At 38.5% G+C, this 22,601-nt stretch overlaps 1 protein-coding gene across 2 annotated transcripts in view; it reads right to left on the bottom strand.

Annotated features, from left to right (window-relative positions):
• Positions 1-22,601, bottom strand: part of Prkg1 (protein kinase cGMP-dependent 1) — a 1,163,909-nt gene that overhangs the window by 711,148 nt on the left and 430,160 nt on the right. For both annotated transcript variants that reach the window (XM_048438824.3, XM_048438823.3), the window contains exon 3: positions 2,001-2,114. In XM_048438824.3, the coding sequence (XP_048294781.1) occupies positions 2,001-2,114 (114 nt within the window). The remainder of the gene's footprint in view (positions 1-2,000; positions 2,115-22,601) is intronic.

The raw sequence follows: 22,601 nt of genomic DNA, 5'->3' as shown, positions 1-22,601 counted from the left end.
TTTATAACTGCAAATACAGAGATGCCTTATCATACCCCAAGCTCAGGTATCATGTCTCCACGCAACTTCCATGCCTTAAGTAGGCCCCATGAAGTGAAGTGCACACACACGCACATAGGCATACCCTTGTGTGATTCAGTTTATGTTCAAGAAAAACGACGCCATCACTTACTCCCCTCGGTGTGGGATATTTTGACATGGAAACTGTTATGGTTATACTTTGCACCCAACATTCAGCTTTTTCTTACTAACTCAGATTGCGTAGTGGCTATCTAAATTTATCAAACATGAGTATATAACGGTTAGTGAAGATGAACATCATTTTATAGAGCCTGGATATGATCACTGATCTTTATGAAGCAAAGTAATTATCTCATAAAAATAATTAGCTATAAAATCCATTTAAACAAACTAATTCTTTAAAATATTTCTTCCAATATTCTAATTCAATATTTCATATGATTAGGTATGGTGTGATTACCATATGTTAACCTTTGGAAATTCATAGTCCCAGTTAGATTCAATGAGCAGTATTATACTAGGCTGAAATGTTCAGAACTTTTAAAATGGCAAGAATTATTCACGATTCTACGAAAACATATATTAACAAAAATGTGCTCTTCTGCTCCTTTGTTTACCTTAAAAATATGTTTCTTACAAAAGCAAAACATAATAGTAAAATCTGTCTTGCTTAACGAAGCCCTAGCTCCTTTTCCATCGTACGATGCTCCTTTTCCATCGTAGGCTCTTTATTACGGTTGCACAGAATCTCTTATGTTTCCATGGCTCTCAAGATTTTGCATTGTGGAGTTAAATGATAACATGGAAGAGAAGCATGACAGTACTTATCAGTTGAAGGTTCTGCTCTCTAAGATCAAGAATTAGGGGCCAAGAAGGAGCCATCCTGAATGACCCCCAGTGCAAATCTGTTGCTGTGACCCTTTGGGAGAAAGATCATTCACTGCAAGCCATGGGCAGCTGTATCTGGGACCTGCAGTGGCTGGACATTCTTGAGGACCTTACAGCCAGAGCCTTCACGGCATATTGCCAATAACAGAATGTACTTGGGGGAAATACTGCCTAGTGGTATTCAAATAATGCTAATTTGTATTAATAAATTGTCATTTTGCCAACTTTTTAAAAAATAAACCAAAACCTACTCATCATAATTTCTTATTGAAATCATGTATGGGATAACATGGAAAATCTGAATTACGCCCACTTGCCTAAAGACGCACTGGATTTCCACTGCTGTTGGTTTTAAATTCAGCTCTATCTATTACACCGCCCTTTTATCTTTACACAGGAAGACGGTTTCTTGAAAAATCCAAATTTCCCTCTAGCTGCTGCAGCTGCTCCTACTGAACATCCAGCATTTCCAGAGAAATCACATCTACACATATGTGTAAAATCAGGAAAACAAGCTGCTTTATGGCCCGATTTAAAATAAGCTCAATCAGAGAAGAGATCAGCTGCTACAATATCCAACTTGATGAGCAGCTGAAGATGAAAACATACTCAGATGCAGTCATAGAATCCAAGATGAATTCTTTCTAGGGATGTTTGCGTGAGACAAAGGACACTTCTTGCCTCACCTTTCCTGAATCACAGAATCAACACGTGGGATTCATTATGGCTTATATAATCTTAAAAAAAAAAAAGATCTTGAAAATGGTCTAGAATATCACCCCAGGTTCTAAATGAAGGAAAAAAAGGAAAAAAGCCTTTCTCTTTGTAAATTTGAACCCCAAAATTGTACCTTTTAAAAAAGTTCTCCCATAAGAATTTTAATGAGAACAATCATTATCCCATGCCAGAAATAAAGTGTATGATCAATAATCGCCTTGTCACCAGTAAATACATGTCAACTCGATGGTAGAGCAAAAATTTGTAGACTAACAAGATGACACAGATTCAACCAATCAGCATCAAATCATCACTGCAGAGGCGGACAAAAAGAAGACACTGAAGGAACATGGCAAAAGGGAAATGAGCCTTACTCTTGACGGTCGCTGTCCGGGTGCAGTTGTAAAGAATGGCCAGCTCCCCGAACACTTTCCCTGGACCCATGGTGCACAGCTTCACACCTTCTTTTGTAACTTCAACCTTCCCATCTGGAAGAAGAAGGCAAAACACGTTATCTTAACTCTCTCCCATGTTATTTCATTTGCTGCATCTTCATTATGACATGAAAAAACATTGAGCTTGTTTAAAAAGAAATGCATCGGTGAACCAATTTAATCCAAGTTTTCCCCAAAGGACGATATATGAAAAGCAAGAAAAATGTGTGGTAAGAATCTCATCTCAAATTTCTTCACTAGCAGATTTAAAGCAAGACTCAAAGAAAAGGCTAGGAAAAGATGGGGCAGAAACATGAGCGTATGAAACTATTCCATATGTAATTTTAGTAAACCATGGTAATTCCAATTTTAACATTATTTTACATCCAAAAGCCAATTCGAGTAAGTGTGCTCATTTTTTTTACAGCATTCTTCAAACTTGGAAATTCTCATTTTGAGCAAGGCAGTTATTATAACGAGAGAAATTACTCTGACCCTTGGGGATTATTTAATTGCAGATCTTGGTATCTTTTTATTTGGAAACATCTTATCGACAAAGGCAAACTATTTCTATGCTTTCCAGCCTGTTAAGTGGACTGTCAGTCAGATAAAAGCAGTCATAAAGCAGGAGGACTGTTTATGCTCCACAATGAGCTGGGAAAATGAAATGCTAAAGAAGGAAAAAGCTAAGGAAACATTATACGCTGGGCACAGGCTGTGCACACAAACAAGGAAGCAAGTGCTATTCATGGGGGATGTAGGGGAGAACATTAATTTAAAAAAGTCGTAGCTGTGTGGCCTAAAATTTCCATCACCCAACACAACCAGGGGAGAAATAAAAAGCAAGGCATTCTATTCGAGAGATAAGCCTCCACTTTTGCTGTTTTTCCAATCTCTTACCCATCATCTACGGCAGAAAAGAAAACCTCTCACTTGGTAAAAGAAGGAAGCCATGACTGATAGTTGCCAGTGTTGTCCTAACTTCAGACTCCATGCACCAGTGTCACAGCTGTCCCTCTATGGCCCTGTTTCTGTAATAGCTCTTTTCTTCTAAAGTATTGAGAACACATTAATTCCCATATTTAGCTAATCCACTTTAATCTGAATACTGGCTTTAAAAAGTCTGATTTACCTTCATACACCCTTTGTGGTGTAAGTCTTAAACATTAAAGACGGTTCATCAGTGCATCTGGGAGGTACCGTCTACCCTGTAGAAAGTATTCCCTTTGATCCTCAGTATCTAAGCAGTTTCTGTGGACAGGGGTTTTAAGAATAATTAGGACAAAAATCTAGAATCTACTCACTATACTGGAACTGAATTATTCTGTATAAGTAAGCTGTGAATGAGCAGATGTAATGATTCCAGAGGTTAAGGACTGCTTTCTCTTACAACATGGATCAAACAGTTTCCAGCTTTTTCAGGCTCACTTACTGACCATAGCAAGGGAACTCCCTCTTTCAAGATGCATCAAATGACAGCCCAGGGAATTTACCTATCCATAAATATAATGTGACCCCATTTTATTTTAGGGATGAATCTGTTCCCTAGAAATTTCATGTGACACCCAAGAATGAGACAGAGCAGATTATAGCATGGTAGTCAAGAAACTAATACATTGTCTGTATCAGACTCAGAACTGAGTTTTCTTAGCTGTTAGGTAATAAACCTGTGTCATTTGGTAAAGTTGCATAGGCTTTTTTTAGTTTACTTTCTTCATTAGCAAAATCAATCAAGCCAGAATATCTATCTCACTGGATGATTTCTACATTTAGATGAGATAAGGCAAGTACAATACTTAGCCCTGTAATAAATGTCTAATACATGTCTGCTCTTATTGCTGGTGTAATTTTCATTCTGTTTATCATTTAAATGGAAGTAAGAATTATTTACACTCTATTCCAATAGCCCATCAGCTACTTCAGAAACTGAGCCTATGTAGGAATGCAGGCTTCCTGTTTTGATCAAAGAATTCGTTTTTAGATTCCTTCAATGAAGTGTAACGGTGGTGAGGAGGAAACCTTCGAACTCAAATCCTTACCAGACCAAGAGAAGAAAGCAGAAACCCAAGAAAACCAGTGGTTCACCTGGGAGGATGGGAGAATACTCACACTCAGCATTGCTCAGACATTTTATGGCTCTCTTGCTTCAGAGGCTACAGACTTGAAGTTGGAGGCTTCCGCAGTTTAGAAGTAATAACTTCCCAATGCATTATAAAACTGTCAATCTACAGCTTGTAGTGTGAATGATAAATATAATTCACACTGTAAATATAATTAAAACAAAACTCCACTGCTTAGAGGGGAAAGGAGTAACTACGTGAGTCTGCTTCTCTGTCCGAGGTTGGCATTTAAAAGGTTTTAGTGGAAAGAAACTTCTATGAAGAATCCATCTGAACAGTGACAGTTACACTATCTCTAGCAACACCTGCCCAATAAAAGACAAGAATCAACATGAGGATTGTTTTTTGTTTGGTTGGTTTTTTAAATTGATTTTTATTGAGCTCTATATTTTTCTCTGCTTCCCTCCCTGCCTCTCCCCTCCCCCCTTTAACCCTTCCTGAAGGTCCCCATGCTACTAATTCAATCAGGAGATCTTGTCAATCTACATGAGAAGTAGAAAAAGGACTGTTGTTTTGAGCCAGAGATTTCTTCAAGTAAATCCTTGGACCTCGGTATTAGACCTAATTTATGAAATATAGATGATTCCTCATACAGGAAGGAAGTTGAAAGTATCCAACGACCACTGTGAGCATCACTCCCAGTCCTGTTGACATCCTTCCTTTCTAGACAAACCATACTCACATAATCACAACTTCTGTCTATTTAAATGTACGGACAACTGCTCATCTTATAAGCCACTATACCATCCATTTTTATGGCCTCCAGAAAGCTCTTCCCCGAATACTGTGATACACTAGTGTTTGAAATTTCCACACAAATTCACTTCTAGTTTCAAATTATTTTCTCATTCCTTTTTAGACAGAATCTCACTTTGTAGACCAGATGGGCTTTGAACTCACAGAGAGCTGCCTATTTCTGCCTCTTGAATAAAAGGATAAAGGGATGCACCACTACACTCTGCCTTATTTTCCTAATCTTATTTGCCTAATTTTATTACATCTAACTACTGTTTATTGAAAAATAGGTATGAATTATACATTTGCTAACTATTCATTTATATATTAATAACTAGTGCTGGCAACAGACATTTATAGTCCTTATTAATCAGAATAGTTAAAATAAACTATTCAATATTACACTTGATAAACAATTTAAATACTGGACAGTCAGTATGACCACAGTTACTAAGGAAGTATAAGGGTCTGCTGTCATATGATATATGATGCTTATTAAAATACTATTTGTTTTTATTTGTTTCTTTGGTATTGTCTTTCATATTTGTGACAGAGCCCTAGATAACCTCAAACTTCTATATAACAGAGTATGATCTTGAACTTCAGATCTTTCTTCTTCTACCTTCAGAGTGCTGGAATTACAGGCATTGGCCACCATGTTTAAAGCACTGTTTTTTGTTGTTGGCTTTACAATTTAATAAACATACATAATTAAACCATAAATAGAAAATGCTTATAACTTGTTACCCTGAATCATAATTTGTTTGCTTATTTTCCTTCAGATGTTGTGAGAATGAGAATTAGTAACAGAGAGGAGAGACAGATCAGGGACTCATATGACAGAGGTATTCATGGCATACAGGAGCGCTCGTTCAAATGTAGAATGGTCTGCCCTGGAAGTTCTATGTTATTATGATTTTTATTATGATTTTTAAACATAGAATGGTCTACTCTAAACGTTCTATATTATTATGACTTTTTAAAAATAAATTTGGTGATTCATCTTGGTGAATTTCCTTCAGGTCAACCATAATGAATATAATTTTTATTTCTATTAAAACAAAGATGAAATTAATCATTATTTATTCATAACTATTTTAATACTTCAATTTGACTTGCAATCAAGACTTTTTAAAGGGCAGCAGAAAAGTACTTTTCAAACTATCTTAGGTCTAGACTATTCAAAGTGTTCCTTCTGTTTGACCATCTCCAATGTTCCTACAAACTATCTAAACTTATTTGGAAACCAATAAATCCAAATCTAGTTCATGTTAATATTCTACATTGATCCTTATACTTTACTATTTTTGTTTTATAATCAGATATCCTCTTGGTGTTACTTTTACTCTATCCTCTGGCCATCAAACGATATGCAAAGAAACATACAACTCATTTGGAGTTTGCTAAATTGCTAATGTGGTTTGCCCAGAAGAGGTTGAAAGCAGTGGGTGGAAAGGTGTTCAGTGTTATTTATGGCTTCGTTCTTTCTCTTACTCCTGCCACTGTCTTGAATAATTGACCGCTGTATCATAGTATGCTGAATACATTTTTGATTATACTTCAGGGACCATATGACTGTTTGTGATCTGAAATGGGCTGAGGCAGCCTAAGCCCGACACTTTCAGCAGCATGACTTTGCCTTCTGCCTTTGGTGCCCTTCTATGTGCATGGCCCTGGGGAGATTCCAAGTGTTAAGAGAGCGATTAGAAAGCATCTACACTTTTTCCTATGTTTTATAAGAATGAGAAGTTTCAATAAAAAGAAACTGAAATCATAAAGAGATGCCAAATACCTTGCTTTTGTTTATCCTTTTTTTCCTAATGTAGGGTTTTGAGCCATAAGGATTCTCTTGATAAGTAGAATTAACTTAACAATTTATTACTGGCAGCTAGAAAGAGAATGGCTGTTAGCAACTGATTGTAAACACTGTGCTCAGTTGCAACAAATTCTTGACATACTGATGACAGTTTCTTTGACCATTAAAAGAAAACAGGTATTATATCTAAGTTCCCATTCAGACAACACCTCCCATCTCCTTCCTTTCAAACATCTTGAGTATGTGCTTAAGATTTTGTAAGTTAAAGGCTGTAGCTATATGATATTTGTTCTCTGATAAGGATTTCTGTAGTTACTAGATTCAACAGATCTTTCCACATTCTGGTGATTGAGCCATGTTGCCATTGACAAAGATACACATTCTTTAGGGGGAGGAGTTCATCTCTGGGTCTTCCTTCTCAACCAGTTAAAGATCCTACCAGCCCTGACTTGCGGGTCATTTTAGATCAGAGGTGCTGTCAGTTGGGGAAGGATGCAGAGAGTGACAAGGCAGTGATGAGGGAGAAATAGAGAGAGAAGTCATCCACTTCCCAGGAACAGAACACAGACTTAGAGATTTGGCTTCTCTCCATACTTGTCATTTACGTCTTCCTTAACCATGAAGAGAGAGAGAGAGAGAGAGAGAGAGAGAGAGAGAGAGAGAGAGAGAGAGGGGGAGAGAGAGAGGGAGGAAGAGAGAGAACGCTTTTCCTGTAAGTGGTGAGTTTATTATGAGTGAAAGAATGTTAGAGTATCAAGACCTGTCCAGTAGCTGCTCATTACTGCTTTCTCATCCCAATCCATGTGGTTTTCCTGGATCTCAATTCCTGCCCCTTAAATGTGTTTAATCCCTTTAAGGGATTAACTTATTTTTTTTTGATTTCTGAATAAATATCTGTGTGAAACTGGATTGTTCCAGTATTATACATTTCTATCAAAGTTTGTTTCTAGTTACTAGTTGATTCTGTCTTGCTAATCAGCATCTCAGTAGACATGTGTACACATCTAAGTTTTCTGAAGCTGTTTTTGTATTTATGCTTTTTATAAGCATTGGAGTTCATAGAGTATTGTTAATATGACAAAGCCTCTCACTCGAAGGACATTTTAATACACCATATTAAATAATACACCATAAGATTTGTTTTTACTTTATGTGTATGAGTGTTTTGCTGACAATATGAGAGCCATGTGTGTGCTTGTCGTCCAGAGAGGCTAGAAGCAGCAGCAGATTTTATGGCACTAGAGTCATCGACAGTTGTGAGCGTCTATGTGGATACTGGGAACCAAGTAGAGGTCCTCTTCCGAAGCATCATGTGCTCTTAAGCACTGGGCCATCTCGCCAAAGCCACAGTCATGCTAAGCAGTGCTCCTTATCCAGTGCAATGGAAGAGCTCTTAAAGGGTGAGGAGCTCGCAGAGGCCGAGGTTCCATGGAGGAAGACTTTTACTTCTCCTTCAGTTAGGCAAATCTGAGTTTCTACCTGATCTTGACTACAATAAATATATTTGACTTATTTTTTACTGAACTAAATTTTAAAATATTTCCAAAAACATTGCACACAAAATAAAATAACCACAACAATCCTCGGTTTCAGAATCAGAAACATAAGTGAGCTCTACAGCACTAAAAGTAGTTAAAAGTACTACATGAACTTGAAAGATGAAAGGCAAGATGAACATGAAGGTATCTGAACCCCACTTCTGCTTGTTTCTTCCAATTCCAATGTTATGTTGCATATAAACATACCCCCCCAATCATCTATGAGGAAAGTGACTGATAGTTGAGTGATTTGGACAGTTGGTGACAGAGAGCCTTCTGAGCAATCTGATATTGCAGCCTTTCTGTCCAAAGAGATATTTAAAGGGAAGAAAATTTCTGGACCTATTATACATGGGTCATTCATGTACCTGTTCATAGGCAGAGTCTAGAATGCTCTTCCCCAGGATCAATAGTATGGTTTTTCTACACATTACACTTTGAAATCCTAGCAAAGTACACAGAGAACACAACATAAATGTTTGTGATTTTTGACTTCTAGCCATGAGGAAAGCTAGAGACAGGCCAGAGGAAAGATGTGCACACATAGGAAAGCAGGGGAAATAGAATATTCATTCCTAAAGTAAATGAGAGTTGAACAGGTTTTAATTCAGTCAGTTTATTAAACCAAGGTCCATCAATGCCCTATTGTTTCTATAATGCATGATCACCTTCATCAGTCAACACTGAACAGAGTCCCAGGCAGATGAATTCGTGTACAAGGATGAAGACATGAATTAGATCCTGCACACCCATGTAAAAGCCAAGCATGGTGTCCCATGCCTGTCATCCCAGCCCTGGAAGGCAGAGACGGGAGAGTCATGCGGCCTTATTGGCTACAGTCTATTCTCATTGGTGAACTATAGATTCATTGAGGAACTTGTCTCAAAAAATGAAGTGAATAGAGATAAAGGAAGACAACCATCATGGACCTATGGCTTCCAAAAGTGCACAAAGAGGCACATGAACCTGCATACACATATATATTATGTACACATGGAAAAAGGGAAAACAATAAGCAGGTATTTCCTTAATTCTTCATAGAGAGAAAAGTGACAAGGATACTGTCACATTTGTTTAACATTTTAATTAATCTTAGGACAATTTATGATACAATGCAATGTTTCCAACTAGGGGCACTTTTACCTCATAAGGAACATATGTCCAAGACTGGGGACATTTTGAGTTGTGATAACTGGAGTGATATCCTGCAGAGACACCACGGACGCTTTTGAGACCTTTATAATGCACAGGACAACATCCCACTGAAGAAATGGTGGTGCGGGAGATTTGTCTGTAATCTGTCAATCATATTTTAATAAAATGCTGATTGGCCAGGTCAGAAGTATAGGCGGGTCAACCAGACAGGAAGTAGAGGTGGGGCAATGAGAACAGGAGTATATCTTCTGGGAAGAAGGAAGCTCTTCTGTCATTCCTGCACATATCACTGAAGAGGCTGCATGTAATCTGCCCTGTGGCTAACACAGATAAGGATAATGGGGTAACAAAAGTTATAAGAGCTAGTAAGTAGCCTGACCTAATGGGCCAATCAGCTTTATAACTTATAGAGATCTCTGTGTGATTGATTTTCTCTGGAACTTGCCAGCTGTGGGGTACTGGGCGGGAACAGATATCCCAACAAGCCGGCCCTCATGTTACAAAATGAGATGCCCAAAATGTTAACAGTGGTTGTGAGTTGTGGTGGTATTGAGAGAGCCCAAATTAAATACACCATGAATGAAAAAAAAATCCCCTACATTTATGGGCAAAGGTTTGACTTGCATTGATTGAAATTTTAACTTCCACCAGACACAAATTACACAGCAAGAAATAACCCTATTAATTTCTAAGGCAGATTAATAAAACAATATTACTAAAATTAGGGCGGCATTATTTGTTTTCCAAACATACTTGAGAATTTCATATTGGCACCATTGACTGTCCACGGGATATTGTTATCTAACTTGTGAAGCCTAGATTACCTCACTAGCGAGCTCACACCGTATTTTACCTTGTAGGGTTACAAAAGGTACACGGTATAAGCTGGAGGATTATTTTCTTTAAATTTATCTTTTCTTAATTTAAAAACAAGCTTTTATCATTTTATATACCAATCCTAATCCTCCCCCTCCTTCCCCTCCTCCAACCTTCCCTGCACTTCCCTCCCATCTTCTCCTCAGAGAAGATATGGCTTCCCATGGGGAGTCAACAAAGTCTGACACATCAGTAGGACCAAAGTCCTCCCATCTGTATCTAGGCTGAGCAAGGTATCCATCCATAGGGAATGGGCTCCAAAAAAGCCGGTTCATACACTAGGGATAAAGCTAGAGGATTATTTAATAAAAGGCATGACTGATGAATAATCAATGACTTGCTGCCAGAAGAAATATGCTGCTTTTTTTCTTCATCTCTTAGTAGTAGGCATCATGGCAACAGGAAAGTTTTGAGGAAAGATGAAAACTGGAAGGAAGATCCATTGCTCCAGATAGTTAAATGACAGAAGGGTTAGGGTGTGAGAGAAACTTGTGGCAACAGGAGTTGGCAGAGCATTAGATGAGGCTGTCATATAAATTATGCAAAGATAAGGACTCAGGGATTTCCATCCATTTTAGGGGAAGGTGTTTGCTTCTCACAGAGGGTCTACTGGGTACTTAATCTAATTTTCTCTCTCAATTTTAAAGCCATGTTTCAAGTATTGCTTCTTCACTTGGATTATTTCTTTTTTTCTTAAATCCATTTGATACCTTTCTTAGGCTCCTATGAGGGGGAAAAAAAGGAGTTTTGAAGTGTGAAGCTCTAAGCTGATATCCCGGCACATGTTACTGTTAGACTCATTGGATCTTTTGGGTCTAGAGTTCTGTGTCAGTACACTAGAGAGAACAATCACAACTCCACACGATGAATGCATGAAAAGCATGTGAAGGTTTTGGTATGTCAACATACACCCCAGGTGAGGCACTAAGCATGTAGGTCCTGGTATGCGGTTCTGAAGATCTGGGGGACATTAACTCCTCTTAGAAAAATACCTGTAATATTGCCCAGTGACCCCTCTGAGCATCCACATAGGAGCAATCATTCTCCTATGCAAGCTCAAAGATTGCATTTTAATAAGATTATTTACACAGCCCAGAAGAAGAAAAACACCCGGCAGTGCCAATCTCTCTCTCCGTTTGCTGAAAGCACATATGTGCCTTTGCTACACTGTAACTCTCACAGTGGTAAAATGCATGTCCTACCATGAGAGTCTATATTTGACAACTACTCTAGCTGTACGGGAAGTGCTCCTTGTCTTTTCCCCTCTACATGAGACTAGGATTCCCCACAATATGTAACAGATGCGTAGCCATACTCATGTGTTTTTAAAGGAAGCAGAGAAAAAAAAAAAAAAACAAGAGTAACCACTTATTTCAAAATGCTCTGAATGTCTATAAAAACACAAAAAGAACAAACTTTGAACTCCTCTTCTCCAAACCAGTTGATCATAGCTTGCTGAACTGGGAGTGAGAGGACTAGGTTGTGATGGAGGAGGGTTATCTGTCTATTGTGTTATTTTCATTGGTCAATAAAGAGACTGCCTTGGCCCCTTGATAGGACAGAAAATTAGGTAGGCAGAGTAAACAGAACAAAATGCTGGGAAGAGGGCTATGAGCCAGAAGCCATGGAGCCAGCCACCAGGTCAGACATGCTGAATCTTTTCCGGTAAGCCACCACCTCGTGGTGCTACAGATTATTAGAAATGGGTTAATATCAAGATATGAGAGTTAGTCAGTAACTAACTCTCTAGAGATAATGGGCCAGGCAGTGCTTAAATGAATATAACTTGTGTGTTATTATTTCTGGGACTAAGCTAGCTGTGTGGGAGCCGGGCAGGATGAAAAGCAGGCCTGCCCTGCAGCCCCTCACTACATATGGCGCCCAGACGTGGATAGGTGAGTCCACGGAAGGCCTGGGAGAGTTTGGGAAAGAGTAGAGTGGGGTATGTTTTCTTGGTGGCAGCAGTTTTTCGGTTCTGCTCTGCTTGCTAGAGGCGGGCAAGTGCTCTCATTTAAGAGAGGCTTCCTGACTCAGCTTTAGCTGCAAAACTTTGTAGCTCATTAAGAGGTCCTGCCGCGAAACACTTAAATGGTATTGATGAAAAGCTGAACGCATGCTTTTCGGTTTTCAGTCGTAGCAGGAAAAACGCTGCGCTGTTTTAAAATGCCGTCTTTCTGGGCCGTCCTGCCAGGGCAAACTCTGACTCTTTCAGGCAGGCAGTCCGACTGAGTGTGGTCTGTGAGCAGAATGCTCCAGCTTGTTTGCTGGCAGGGACCTTGAAACGCCATAGAGTTGTGGCAGTAAAAGGCTCCAATGGTACCTCTAATATGAGTCTGGAAAGCTAAAAAATGGACTGGGTCTAACCGTCAAAGCCACGGTTTTAGACTCATGTGGTCATAAAAAAGAGAGAGAGATACAGTAAAGAGAGGTTCAAAGACAAAGAAAACCTCTAAATGGTTTACTATGTGTTAAAAATATATGGAAGCTAAAGGTTAAAGTCATTAAAAATAAAAAAGAAAGAAAGGGAGAAATAGGGTGTGGTGGTACACACCTTTAATCCCAATGCCTGGGAGGCAGAGGCATATTGACCTCTGTGACTTCAAGGGGCAGAGGTAGATTGACCTCTGTGTAGATATGAATAATTTCATTGGTATGGATTTTAAGGTCAATTTTATTATATGTATATATATTTCTGATCTTGATTGAGGTATTGTGATTGTGTAGTTCATTTAAAATGTAATGCATAGTTAAAAATATAGGTTGTTAATGGATAATCATTGATAATAGTCAAGCTTATAGTAATGTTAGTTTGATTTTCTAGATTGCATAGATATATTTTAGATATGCATTCTTCATATCTTTCAAAGACTACAAAACATGGCATTTAATGTGTTAACAACTTAGGACTTTTCATGACAATGAGACACGTCTGCTCCTGGCAGCACCAATCTACTTCAAGAGGAAGATGGGCATTGAAGAGGCTCCTTATGGAGTTTGATAGCCATTTTGGGCAAGAAACTGCTCTTGCCTGGACTGTTGTATAAACTGGACACAGAACCCGCAGAGAGAGGACTGCTGAACTTGCCTAAAGGTGAGATGATCTTTCGAGGTTCTTGATTCATGAAAGAGTCTGCGAGACATTCTGCAGGACACAACAGATAGTGACTGAACTGCCTTTGAAATTTCCTGCTTCATGAAAATGTCTCTGGATATTATGGGCCTGAAGGCCAAAAATGGATGCCCCAACGATACAGAGGAACTTTGGGTGACTGTTCAGGCAGCGAGATGTCTCTGTCATTTCTAGAGTTTTGGAAGTTGCTTACTTCTTGTTTACTTAGGCAATATATCCTTCTGGAGTCTTTGATGGAGTTAAAGAATGGATAGTCATAGTTATAGTTTTTCATTATTATGATAAAGATATAGTTATAAATATTGTGACTGTAATTCTTGCTTGATAACTGTTTTGTTATGTGTAATTTTACTATGTTAAAATGAAAGCCTTTCTTTTTTGTTTAAACAGAAAAAGGGGAAATGATGGAGGAGGGTTATCTGTCTATTGTGTTATTTTCATTGGTCAATAAAGAGACTGCCTTGGCCCCTTGATAGGACAGAAAATTAGGTAGGCAGAGTAAACAGAACAAAATGCTGGGAAGAGGGCTATGAGCCAGAAGCCATGGAGCCAGCCACCAGGTCAGACATGCTGAATCTTTTCCGGTAAGCCACCACCTCGTGGTGCTACAGATTATTAGAAATGGGTTAATATCAAGATATGAGAGTTAGTCAGTAACTAACTCTCTAGAGATAATGGGCCAGGCAGTGCTTAAATGAATATAACTTGTGTGTTATTATTTCTGGGACTAAGCTAGCTGTGTGGGAGCCGGGCAGGATGAAAAGCAGGCCTGCCCGCAGCCCCTTTCTACAAGGTTGGAAACTTGCTACTCGCGAAAAAATATATACAATTTTATCTTTAGCGCCTCTGTAGGCAGAGTAAGATCAGGATAATTTTTAAGGTTTATGCTGATTTTTACTTATGTGTATGCATATTTGTCTGTGCATATACCATGAATGCACTGGTGCTGACAGAGCCCATACGAGAGCACTCTAAATAGAAACCAGGTGATCTAAAGGGGAGCAAGTGCTCTTAACTGCGGATCCAACCCTCCTGTTCCTAAGAAAGATAGTTTAAGAATAATAAAGTGGATTCATTCCAATCATGTGCAGCTGTGCCAGAGGGGTAGTTCAACTGCGGAGGGGTATTTCAGCTGCATAGGGTGGGAGGAGGCCCCGGGGTTCTGGTCAAGGGCCCAGCAATGGCGTGGACTCAGACCATGTTGGGTGCCAATTTGTAGGAGCATCAAAGAGTTCCACGATAGCCTAGAATGGAGTATAAAAAAGGTTTATTTATTTATTTGGTGATAAACTCACAGTATGGGTAGCAATCTGCAGTCCTTTGCAGGCACTGGGAACTGGAAGTGAATTCAGAAGAAAGAGGGCCATGCATGCTTTTAATCAGCACTTGAGTACATGAGACCGCACTCAAAGTGGGCACTATCTTAAGGCTATTGGCTGAAGGGGTTCCCACAACAGAATAGTGCTTGCAATAATAAAAAAGCTAGAGGTGACAGAAAACTGAGGAGCACCTATTTAGTAGGCAGTCAATGAAAACTGTAGAACAACACCATGTAGTTTCGTCAACTGATTAATGCCTTACCAAAATGGAGTATGTTATTCAGCCACAGTAAGGTGAGAACCCTGCACTAACATATGTTATGATATGTATGAACCCAGAAGCATAGTGAAAAAAGAAAGACTCACACAACACAGATTCCACTATTACTACATTTATGCAAAATGTTCAGAGAATCCAACTCTATTGGAGAGAGACAGATTAAGGTGCTGAAGGTCTGAGAAAGATGGTAAGACGAAAGCTACTTTCAAGATAATGAAAATGTTCTAAATGAGGCTACAGTGATGAGAAAACAGATTTGTAAATATTCTAAGGATTATCGAATTGAATATTTTAAAGAGGCAGATGGTACGGTGGTAAATTATCTCAATGAAGCTGTTAACAATGATTACTGAATACAGGCACATAGTGATTGCTCACTGATAAGATTAGTGCCCAACTCATAAATTTCCTCATGAGAATTTATGAGTCGGAGATGATTTGGCTTCTCACACTTCCTCAATAACATCTCTTCTGCATCAAGTCTCTGCCATCTCCCACATATTAATTTCTACCCTTTCCCCCACTTCCCTCTGTGAAAAAGAACAGCCAGATCACCTTTAAGTGAGTCATACGGCTGAAGGCACAAACACTTCCTCCCGTGGGTAGAGTCTATCCATGTGGCTATATTCACTGCTGAATTAAAACTCCGGCTTAAGTCTCTGCCAACAGCAATGGACACAGCTCTTTCCCCGGTTCCTCCAAGAGAACAGACTCCACCCACTGAACATTATTCTGGTATAAAATCCCATGCTGAGTTTAAGCTCTTCTCTGGAGTCAAATCCTAAGGGCTAGCAAAGGTCGTCTAGGCTTCCCAGGAGCTGGACCCTTCTGAATTAGCCTGAATCTGAATCCCTGGCACCTCTCACTTAGGCTTCACAGTCTGGCTCAGAGGCACTTAGCTTGAAATCACTCATGGATCTCTGAACATGGATGAGAAAAAAGAAAGGAGAGCTTTGCTAGCCGTTAACCAGAATGCAGTATTCCATATTAACGAATCACATTCACATCACAGAAATTGTCATGCCCCAAACAGAAACGTTATCTCTCTATGTGACAATTATTCCAGATGTCTTCACACTCACTATTGAATATTTGCAATCATTATTAGGTGCATTGTTATATCCTATTTCTTAATGCACTTGATAAAAAATAAACCTCAGTTAGTGAATCACAATTCAAAAAATATTTTTACTACCAATTGCCAAAGGAATTGGTTTCCTTTATATTCTAAAGTACTCTATTTTAAGCATTTGGAAATATTTCAATATTAGCTTCAGAGGCATCAGATTTTCAAAGTCATCCTTGGCTCAATAAAGAGGAAGAACTCTCAGCGAATGGAATCAATCTCTACTGTTCACTTCACATTGCATTGTCAAGCTTAACTTGCCCTCATCAGTGAATACACCCTTTTCTTAAGCTTCATGGTACGGAACCATCATTAAAAAAAAAAAGACATTTTATCCCCTTCCCATTAGTCAGGGTCCTGCCTTCCTTCTATATACAGTTGCTATTCAGCTTCCTAAAGGCACTGTGAGATCAGTCTGGGACCACCACCTTTTCTACAAAACTCTTCCACCAAGTTGAAAGAGTCGTATAGCCACAACTATGTATTAGTTCATCTGGATATATATATATATATATATATATATATATATATATATATACATATATATATGTATATATATAATTTATGTTGGACTTTTTTAACTGATTGAACTAAAATTTATTTAGAAAAATAATTCCATTGGGCTCTTTCTTGAACAATCTTTCTAGGATATTAGCAATTTAACCCATAATCCAGAATTTGTCTGAGAAAGCAGATTTCAAAAACTTCAATTTTCCTAGTTGGCTGAATTATTTCATAAGAGTTAGACATCATGGATTTTACCTCATTAAAATAAAAAATATATGAGTACCTTCGTGGTCAAAAAGGGATGAGTGAATGCTTTGTTGCATTAGCACAGTGTAGGGAGGAAGAAAAACTCAAACAAAATAAATACTTACAAAAAATAAAACTTAAATTGGATATATCACTCAAATGAAATCCATAAAAATACAACTTAGCTTAGGAGTTGGAAAACAATGCTTCTATACATTTATGTGAACAACTTTTGCATTCAATTACTAATGAATGAGGTGGTAATACTTTTTTAATAAAAAAACAATGGGCTTAAAATATTCAAAAGGATGTGAATTTCTCGAACAACAATGGATTTAAAGAACTAATTTTTGCTGAAACATATTATTCCCACAACTCAGACTATCTATGAATAATTTGTTCCTATCTAAAATTGGCCTAAATAATTTATCCTTTGATTCAATTACCTTTTAGCAGAATTATTGCTTGGATTTTGTCTTAGTTCTTCCAGATTTTTGTTCCTTAACTGACTCAAGAAGTTAAAGACTTCTCAGCTGGGGAACTGGTTTTTCATCTCTGGCCTCTTTGCTACCACACCATCAGAGAAGTGAGCTTTATAAAAGAAATAATTTTATAAAGTACTTTGCCTCAAGATATGGTAGTGACCATTACCAGATGAGAAGTAAAACCTACTGCACTTGAAGTTAATGAAATAGATAATAAGATAATGAAATAGATAATAAGATAATGAAATAGATAATAAGATAATGAAATAGATATTCCACTATATTTGTGTTTCCATTCAATAATTTCTTCATAATATTCGGGTGAAAATATACATAAATGGTATTATAAGAAGTCTCAGGGTTCTAATACATTCAAACCCCCAAATAAATAACACAATAAGGGTTGTTATTATGTAGAGCTTTCAATTACATTTAAATGTTAAGCAACCATATTCTCTTGTACATTATCAAAACTTGTACAATTTTCCTAGCCTTGGGCCTTTAGTTTTAATGTTGTCCTATCAGACTTTGAGGTCTTTGGTCTCTGTGGGAAGGGTGTAAAGCCATAGAAGATGTCAGGGGCCAGCAGAATCCTCCAGGATTATACGATAAAAGTAAAGTTGTTCAGTAAGATCAAGACAAAAGAGCTTGCTTCGGTTCTCCGCACTTCTCATATATTTATTCATTAAGTGGCACAGGGATTTTAGAAGATTCTTACGCTAGATACCTGAGATCAACAGTAGCAATATTTACACTAAAAGAGGAAATCAATGGTGACAATATTTAACCCATTTCGAACAGCACACACATGTAAAGACAAGCAAATATCCAGTTGCTGAAAAGAGCCAGTTTTCATTAGTGGAAAGCTAAAACAAGTCCTGGGAAACATTGTACTCAAAAGAGTGTTGTCATAACTGATTAGGTAAGATGATTTAATTTGGCTTAATTATTATCTATTAACAAAGATTCCTATCTCTGTGACTCTATTTTAGTCTTCTATTTTTGGATGATGTATGGAATCTGTCTCATATGTGCTACTTTTTGTAGCATCAAAGATATTAACCCACTGTCATAAATCCTTCATCATTTTCCCATAAATGTAAGCAGTAGGGTTCAATAGTGGTCTTGTCCATGTGAAGTGACACAGCCTGATGAGCTGTAGAGGAAAGATCCAGAAGCCTGGAGGTAAGATTTATAGAGGAGGAATACTTTTATGGTAACTCCCACCGTACATGTCCAGATAGCCCCAGGACTCCTATTTTCTTAAAGTATCGCATTGGCATACACCAGTCAAACTCAGGCTTTCAGCAGACAAATAAGGTTACAGCGCAGAGAGAGATCTCTTTTTCATCTTATTACTTCGTTGTTGACCACTGAGAAAATATTACAGGGTAAATATCAATAAATCTATTTGATAAGTGAATACGGATCTTAATGTCTACAGCTCCCCAGGTTCATTCACAATTCTAAGAAAAAGCATGGTTGAACTTGAAAGACACTGGGATAGATTACAGTAGAAGTCCACGTACAAGGCTGAGGAGACGGCTCGGTGTGCAAAGCACTCCACACAAGCACCAGGGATTTGTGTTTGGATGATACCCAGCATCCATACAAACCCAGACTCAATAGCACATGTCAGTAATCCCAGTGTGCCTGTGGCAGCATGGGAGCAGAGAGAGGAGAAGTCCCCAAAGTTCCTGGCCTAGCCAGCCTGACATATACAATGCTAAACAACAAAAGACCCTGTTGCAAACACATAAGGTGAAAATCATCTCTCTAGGTCCTCCTCGTTAACCCCACCGCCATGTTCAAATCCTCTTATAGAAAAACACTGATTAACCAAGAAACAAGAGAGGCAGAAGCAGATAGCTTTTCTTCACAGATGAGGTGGTTAAGTGTAAGTTTCACTTTGAACTTCCCAGTAATCAATAAAATTTGGCAAATCAATTGTCTCTCCTTCGTTGTGTATCTCTTTGAGAGCAAGAATCACTCCTGGAGAACAAAATTCCAAGCTGGAGTGGTGGGAGGATTTCAAAATGATCATTATTGTGCAGATAAGGGACTGTCAACAGCAGACTTTACCCATGCAGATTCTATGAATACTTTGCTATGAATCACCAAACATCCACCTTTATGAACTACTTAAGTGAGAAAAAGTTGCAGAAAACCCGGGGCACTTCAATCATCCAACATTCACCATTGGATGCCACTTCTTCCGGGCAGGTGCAATCTTGCCAGACATCCATCTCCAGTTGCAAGTTTCCAGCACAAAAGCGAGAGATAAATGTTTGCTGATGAATGTTTGAATGGGGGTTTGAGGTTAATAGGAAGACATTTCTTCAGAGAGATGAGTAATTTTTAAAGCGCACATTTCAGTTTGGGGAAAGTTACGAGGCTATTTTTAACTGGCTCATTCAGTTAGCAGAGCAGGCAGTTATAGTTGGTGAATTATGTGTCCAGTCACACAAAGCATTTGAAGACCTATGAGTCTTCCCCAAACATAATGTTATAAAATGTCCTTTTGCTAAAAATATTGGAATCAAGTAATTATCTACTTTTGAATTTTAATGAATAGGCCATCTGTTCCTTCAAATTGGAAAAATGAAATTTTTCTACAAATTAACTACTTGATGAGATGTCCCTTGTGACAAAATCTGCTTTTGCTGTTTCTACCATAGTTGACTTAAAGAGGACCCATAACATACCACACCATGCTGTGCTAGCGTTTCGAAAATGTTTTCCTCGATCATGTGATAATTATGATATTCATTCCTCTGACAGGCTATACTTATAATGATTAAGGTCTCATTTTTATTAATGTAATCACCAGAAACAGTATTAAAATGGAGCATTGGAGAAAAAACCCTGCCCGATTCTTTTGTGATAAGTGTGACACATGTGGACTATGAACATACATGTGTTTTGTGGGTTAGCACAAAATCAGGAGTGACACTTGCTTTCAATGTCTTTATTGTCCAGTGTCCAAAGAATTTATTTTTAAACTTTCTGTTGTGCTTCTCTGCTATAGGAGCTAGTTAACACATGTGGCTATTTGGACATACATTAACAAAAACATAATGGGAAAACATCCTCCATCCATCAGTGTGCTCAAAAGTCCCACAAGGCCAGTAGTTCCTGTACTGGACATCAAGGAATCTTTCAGTCCTTTCAGAGAACTCAGGTGACTGCTACTGAAAAATATTTTCCATTCTCTATCATGGTTTGACTGTTGCTCATCCACTGAAAAGTCTTGGTCCTCACTGTGATGGTGGAAGGATGTGAACTTTTCAGACGTGTAGTCTGTTGGACATCACAGGCAGAATATAGAAACAGTGGATCTATAGGAATAGTCTCTTTTTTTGCATGGCACAGAGAAGAGGCTCTTTTCAGAGTGGTACTGAAACCAGTGCCACAGAGTTGACCGTCCAAAACAGTGGACTGCATTGCACATACTTCTTTCAAAATTCAGACTGCCTCGGGGATTTCACTGCCATCATCAAAAATGGACTAATGTACCATAGCATCCTCCATCCAAAGTGGCCTTGCTTCCTCCAGGGACGCCACTTCCATGTGCCTCTGCTCAGTTTCTGCATGATTCCCAAGATGCCCTACATATTCCTAATATGTTCTTCTTCAGAAGAGCATCTACCTTAATGTCATTTGTTGGATGATCCCTTATGTCTTTCATTTCTTAAAATTATTTTGGAGGAGAAAGACAAACACTTGTATGCTTTCATGAACTACAAATCAAAACTGGTGGTACTCTAGCCACAGTTCATCATCGCTATGTGACTTTAGCCGTCCTGGCTTTCAACCTAATTGTAAATGAAAATATTGTTAAAGCCTGAAACTGTACTGGACATGAAAGTGTTCGCATGCTATTCCAGGTGCAGGGCGTACTCAAGATGGCGCTTCTGAGACACAAGTCTACTCTGCTTTGTCTTCTTATCAGAAGAGAAAAGCAGATCCGCAGCTATGTGGTTCCAGGGAAGGATGCAGGAATCACCTTACTTGAACTCTTGGGAAGCAGCTTTAATTCTGCACACTCCTGTCACATGGGATTCTGCCCAGGACACTGAGCTGGAGAGGGATGAGATGCCACACTTAGATCGTGGCTTCAAATTCTGCCTTTGGCTTTTGGTTGTGACTTCCATTTTCCTCCACCCCACCCCCACCCCTACTTCTAACACAAGAACCCCACATAGACTTGGCAGATTTTTCTTCCCAGAGTCTACCACTCAAAAGCCCTCACCATTTCCCAGACATCTCCCATTTTAAGATAATTTCCAATATTGAATATTTCTAGCTATCAAAATATACAACTAGTGTAAGAATTGCTTTTTATTTTTCCTCCAGTACTTTTTCCCCCATTCTTCTCTGACCATGGATCTTTATGTAAAAATATTTTTTTTCTCCAAAACCACTTGGTCATTTACTAAGGAAAGAGGCATTTCTAGTAAGTACTGCAAGTTCTGGACCTATTTTCTGATCCAATTGTAGCAATTTCTTTGCAACAGATAAGTACATTTTATTATTTTATAGGAGGTTGATTGCTTTACTGTTGGTCTAATAAGCTTTAAATTGTATCGGGTTACTAAGTGTTCTTTAGGCAGATCACACCTTGCAGTATTGGTGCTTGGGGCCGGACTTGAAATAAACCAAGATATCTAGTGATTGAGAGTATCACCTACGTCCTAAAGCATCACAGATAATTTCCACTTGCTGACAAGTTTGGCCTCGAAGATCACCTACAGCACATACAATATCCTAAGTATCCCGAACAAACAAACTAGCTCATAAACTAAACAACAAAGCCACATTTGGGGTGGTGGGAATGGAGAAAAGGGGAAAGCCTTGGGACCCACGTCTCAGAGAACTCATATCTTGGCAATAATCAACAGCTGTTTAATTGGACCAAAGGCCTGCTCCACAGTCGAGAATTTGTGCCTTGTACTGTAAACCTTGCCAACTGTCCAAGGCTAGTGAGATTATGGATCTTAGTGGAGAACCCACTATTGCCACTTTCCTAAGCCAGTATAATTCCTCAGTGCATTCTAAAATCTTTTTCTTATATATGCGGATAAGTTTAGCTCCCACTCCTCAGCAAAGACGTTCTCTCTCTCTCTCTTTTTCTCTCTCTCTAGCAGAGATCATTATAGAAAAAACACAACTTGTCAAAATATAAGGCATAACTGATCATGGATGCTC

Source organism: Myodes glareolus, chromosome 7 (genome assembly GCF_982192425.1).
Source record: "Myodes glareolus chromosome 7, mMyoGla1.1, whole genome shotgun sequence".
Lineage (NCBI taxonomy): Eukaryota > Metazoa > Chordata > Mammalia > Rodentia > Cricetidae > Myodes > Myodes glareolus.
Note: the sequence above shows the minus strand (reverse complement) of the source record. Positions and strands in the feature narration are given on the sequence as shown.